This window comes from Nicotiana sylvestris, chromosome 3, assembly GCF_000393655.2.
Source record: "Nicotiana sylvestris chromosome 3, ASM39365v2, whole genome shotgun sequence".
Lineage (NCBI taxonomy): Eukaryota > Viridiplantae > Streptophyta > Magnoliopsida > Solanales > Solanaceae > Nicotiana > Nicotiana sylvestris.
The window spans coordinates 195,471,423-195,477,154 of NC_091059.1; the positions used below are offsets into that span (position 1 = coordinate 195,471,423).

Genomic DNA, 5,732 nt, shown 5'->3' on the forward strand with positions numbered 1-5,732 from the left:
TTGTTCTCCATTTCTTCTGCTTCAATAAATCAATGATCTCATTTTCAATCCAGTGCATATTCACGAGATGTAAATGCATTATGCTAAAATAGAAGACTTTTACTTTGTTTTCTCCATTTTCCTTAATTCCCCACCTCAATTTCACCCAACAAGACTCCGTGAACTCCCATTGGAAATTTTACCACCTTTACCTTAGCTATATTTTGGAGTACTATTAATTAGCAGTTGCGAGTTGGCATTTTGATTTCATCTTATGTTTTGTGATGGGCAGTGGCCTATTATTTTCTTTGCCTTCTGTTGTTGAGTTTTTATCCATTTATTCATGGCAAACTTTTGCTGCTCCATTGAGATGGAGCCTAAGACATTGAATCAAGGTCAACTTAACCTCGCCCGAGTAATGCCTCCAATCTCTAGTTTGATTTCACTATCACTATATTGTTTCACCATCATTCTTTTAATTTCTTGAGCTAGTTGAGATTATGTTATTTTATGATAATAATGCAGGAAGTTGCTGTTGACATAGTGCAGAATACAGAATCGGACGAAGCATCAAATATATTTTTAGAGGTCTGCAGCCATCACATATATATGCTTTGCTATTGCTAATTTGTACAATCTTATAGTTGTCCTTAGACATACTCGCGGATGGACGTTTACCTTATGTCATAGGCATATTTAGGACGGGTTTTATTGGTTTAACTAAAATTATTGCTATTATATATTGTGCAATAAATAAGATTACATTCATTCTGAACTCATTGGCTCTAGATCCTAAATTTTCTTCTGTCTTATAGCTAAGAGGGTAATGCACCTGCATCAATTGACCCAACTACATGTATATATAGTTAAAAAGTGTTATCACACGAGTAGCGACTGCAGTGATATTTTGTATTACCGATTTACAATTTTAAATTTGTGTTTGCTTACATCGCCTTTTCTAACGAGAATTCTTTCTGGGATTATTTCAAAACGCAAATGTACGTACCATAGGGAAGAAAGGCAGTTATTGAAATAAAGGAGGCGCAATCACTCGAAAACTGCAAAGAAGAAGATTACGTTGCCCAAGTAATGAAGTCAAACGTGGTGATAGAGGCATCCTGTCAATGCTCGTGTCCTGCAGCGATAATAGACTCGCCTGATCAATCTAAGCTTAAGGAACCACTCTCTGCTCCCTTTTGAAACTTCACTACAACAACGGCTACGCCTCAATCCCAAACAAATTAGAGTCGCCTATATTAATCCTTCAGTACTATCTCGAAATAATTAAATAAAGATGCAACATTTTAATTTGCTACATATATATATCAGCTTCTCTTTGCTTTTACCAGTACTGTAACGTTTTTTACGATCCGTTCCGTTGGCATTCAAGTGTTCACAGTATATTGATATACCGGAAATCATGAATTCTTCTTTTCATTTAAATATATTTAGGAGTTTAGCTTTGTTTACTGACAATGTATAAGATGATTATAAAATTTATATTCCATTGCCTCAATTGCAGTAGCCAGTAGTTGTTTATTTACCAACTTTTCAATATCAGAAAAGATTTAGTAAACATTTTCACAGTAGAACATTCTTTTCGACTTAGAGATTTCTGTTATTGTTGGTGAATTATGAAACCTTGCAATAGATTTTATTTTTTTTAAAGCCAGTTTCACCTCAGGTTATATTGACTTGTAGGTGCTTGGGGGTTTGGCATTAACTCCTACCTTACACGGAGTATATTAATATCCAAAAAGTGAACACATGAAGGAGGGGGATATGAGACCTTAACTCCTCAAATTGCACTTGTGAATTGGGCATTCCCAATTCAATTACACTTTTAAGCTCACAAAAAAAAACTGCAGTAGTGTCTCTCCAATAACAACTAGTGGCGGACCCAGGATTTTGTACAAGTGGGTTCAGTCGGAGAAGTCCATAACTAACATAAGCGGTATAAGCCGTATAAGCGGGTTCAAAAATAATTTCTAAACAAAATTTACCTTGCTTTAGCCATAATTTATACATATACACAGTATTATTTTTTGACGAAGGGGGTTCAGTTGAACCCATTTCTCACCACTTGGGTCCGCCCTTGGTAACAACCAAGAAGTTTTGGTCCTAGTGTTAATACTACAGGTAGGGTTACATTATGTACTACAAAATTAGCATGGAAAAAGGTCGTCCCGTTACACTGTAACATTATATACATTAAGAAGCAAGAGGAAATATGGAACTATGTTTAGCTTTCCTGATTTTTAAAGAAGGTACTCCCGCTTTGTCCAAAGTGTATGGATCTCTGGCCTCTACTAGCATATCCTCCTTCCCATAATAGATTTCTGGGGAGTTGAATTGTTGTAAGGTTGCACCATGTTTAGCTAACGCATCAATAGCTTTCCTATTACAATGTTGAATTATGATATTCTGCTTCATTATACCCATTTTCATTGATTGGACTACATATTCAAGACTCCATGGAACATTGATCTTTCCTAGTAACATATACACCACAAATTGTGAATCTAATTCTAGAATATCATGTTGCTTGTTCATAAGTACACACCAATTTACTGCAACGGAAGTTGCCTCAACTTCGGCACAGTTGTTAGTGCAGAACCTTAGAGCTTTAGCAAATGCCTGAATTAACAAATGCCTAATAGATAGTAATTTTTAATAACCGCAAAATTTGAGTGAAAATGCCAAATATAATTTCCCTGTCAGTTGGTTTGTTCAACCATTTACCAAGTGATCTTAATATTCTCATTTTCTTCGGGAAATTAATAAATTTCACGAAATTACTTCATCCAACTAATAGTATCTCTATGCATGGAGATTAATGAATGATTTGGCTCCATATTATTTTTGGCGGTAAAGGTATCGGCTGTGTTCTGGTCTTGCCAAGTTCACATATAAAGGCGACAAATTTATTGCATACGATTTTGAATACTTATGACTTCCTATAGTGTGCAATTATTTATCACCTCAAGAATATTATATATTTTTCTTTAGAGTGCTGCTATTCGGCCAAACTCAGCGTGGCCCAATAATGACCACACTCGTAAAATACCAGTAAAGCCCTTCATTTCACATTTGGCTTAATAGCCATATTTCCCTCCAAAATTAGTTAATAAATTTTGATTATCCCAAAACATTGATCCCATAAATCATCATTCTCTCATGCATGGGAAGATAAAAAGCCTTCGTATATACGGATAGCAGCCTTCGTATATACGCTCATTACATTTTTTTAAATACAATTACGTATTTTTTTTAAATGCAATTTATACGGATGGAAAGATCAAAAGTCTATTATGTATACATAATATTATTTTTTCATTTATATGTTATTCCTTGTCATACCATATACTTATGTTAAGAGAGCTTTCAGTAAATACATAATTCACCACATTTCCCTTAACCTAAACATGAATGCTAACCTAGAAACTAGTTTGGAGCCATTAAACCCGAATAACAGCCTAGAAACTAGGTCGGAGCAACTAAGGAATGCATTACACATATCATTGGGGTTGAATTCAGACGACAGTTTGATGAATGAAGATGAGTCGATCGACACTGGTATTGACGGCAACTTCAATGATGGAGAAAATCAAGTTGACGATGATGATGATGATGATGATGACGACGACGACGACGGCCATTATTTAGAGGAAGAGGGAGAAGTTGGAGAGGACAGGGAAATGCCTAATGAGTTCAATGAAGAAGATCTCATAATTGGTCCAATTACTGGGATGCAGTTTAGTAGTAAGGATGTTATGTTTGATTATTACAGAGAACATGCAAGATTATCGGGGTTTTGCATTGTCAAAGGAACATCAAATAAAAAAGGTGGTGATATTGTTAGGTATGTACAATATGGTTGTGATAGGTCTAGAAAACCAAGAAATAAGCATGTTACCAAGAGGAGGAACTGTCGTGCTAGAATAAATGGAATTTTGGAGGAGAATGGTTCATGGTGTGTTTCAAAGGTGGTTAAAAAATATCATCATCAATTGGAACCAGCACTATCGCGATTGATGGTTGGACACAAATCGCTTAGTAATTCTCTTAAGAGAACTCTTGCAACCAAAGATATTGCTGGCTTAAGACCCTAAAAAAATATAAGAGTCACTGAAGTACTTGTTGGTGGCCCCGAAATCCGGGTTGTACACCAAATGACTGTAGAAATTATAGTAGAAAGCTTCAGTTACAAGAAGGGGATGCACAATCATTACTCAAGTTCTTCAGTGACATGCAGCAAAAAGATAGGGAATTTTACTACTCTATAGATGTGGATAGTTTTGGTTGATTTCGTAATGTCGTATAGGTTCATTCACACTCTAAGGTTGCATATGAGGAGTTTCATGATGTAATATGCCTTGATACCACATACCTTATGAATCGATACAATATGCCATTTGATTTATTTGTTGGTGGCAATCAGCATAGGCAGTCCATACTTTTGGGATGTGCTCTTATGTCTAGTGAGAATATAACAAGTTACAAAATGGTGCTATCTACATGGTTTGGGGCTCTAAACAATGTCCATCCATTAGCTATCATAACTGACCAATGTGATAGTATTAAGGCTGCCATCAATGCAATGATGTCAAATACGGTACATAGCTATTGTATATGGCACATATTCGCAAAGTTGCCTACGAAGTTAAGCGGAGTTCTTGATGGTAAGATTGCAAAGGCAGAATTTAAGGCATTAGTCCTTGATAGCATAAACGTTGCTAAGTTTGAGAGATGATGGACTGATTATATTGAAAAATATAACTTAGATGGAAGGGATTGGTTTTATAAACTTTATTTGGAGAAGGAGAAATGGGTTCCTGTATACCTATGTAACACCCCGCACATTCGGATTAGGTAGAATGAGTTAAATGAGTAGTAAGGTTATATTTTGGGCATATTATATCCTATAGGGATGATTATAGGTGAAAATAGTTGTTTAAAAATCAAGAAGGAAAGTGAGGTGCATAAGATTTGATAAAATCGCCTAAGTTTGCAGAAGGTCTGCCTTCCAGCAGGTTTTAATGAAAATATGTCAGGAATATTAGAACACATAAAACTTAAAAGTTATAGGCCTTTGAAATAGCTTTCCAACGGTATATTGTGGATCCTAAACGGAGTTCTGTGCAAAACGTTATCCCCATTTTATAGAAAGGTATGCAACCACCGCGGTCGTGGTGGCGAGGCAGTGTCTCAGCGATTTACCGCGGTCGGGACCGCGGTCGCACCAACTGGGACGCGGGGGACAACTTGTAAAGTCATTTTTTTAGCCCTATTTTGTCCCCCACAACCCCAAAACATAAAAGCTAACTCTACAAAGGAAAACTCTCAAAAATACCTAACTCCTTAAGGGTCCCTCCACCATCCAAGGTAAGTTTTAATGGTGATTCTAAGTTAATTTTTATTTCCCAACATCTTATTAACATGGGTAAACCCTCCATATCATTAGATATTCGATTAGGACACCATTGTTGAGAGAAGAAACCCTAGAACTCGAATTTAAGAAGATTGAACGTCAAAAAGGTAATATCTTCACCCTCTAGTTGATTCTATCATTGAACTAATGATTATAGACTCTATTTCATGAGATATGAGTTGATGGGTTTGATAGAAAAGCATGAACGATGATAGGTTTGGGTTGTTGATTGGTTATTATTGGCTATGGGTGTTGACTACCTTATGGGTGATAAAGAATAATGTTGTTTATAACCATTTGAGACTTTAGAATTTATTTAGGA

At 35.9% G+C, this 5,732-nt stretch overlaps 1 protein-coding gene and 1 long non-coding RNA gene across 2 annotated transcripts; both read left to right on the forward strand.

The window, feature by feature from the left end:
* Nucleotides 1-242: 242 nt before the first annotated feature.
* LOC104246997 (uncharacterized) lies at nt 243-1,503 on the forward strand. The gene is made up of 3 exons (XR_011405922.1): nt 243-394; nt 505-567; nt 991-1,503. It is a non-coding gene; the product is annotated as an uncharacterized lncRNA (long non-coding RNA).
* Nucleotides 1,504-4,387: 2,884 nt separating this feature from the next.
* LOC138888536 (protein FAR1-RELATED SEQUENCE 4-like) lies at nt 4,388-4,732 on the forward strand. Its single transcript, XM_070170413.1, has one exon. It carries the CDS (start codon nt 4,388-4,390, stop codon nt 4,730-4,732), a length of 345 nt encoding a protein of 114 aa, XP_070026514.1.
* The last annotated feature ends 1,000 nt before the right edge of the window (nt 4,733-5,732 follow it).

Bases quoted from the DNA above. Each gene is read 5' to 3' on its own strand.
- LOC138888536 (XM_070170413.1), top strand. From the start codon at position 4,388: ATGCCATTTGATTTATTTGTTGGTGGCAATCAGCATAGGCAGTCCATA.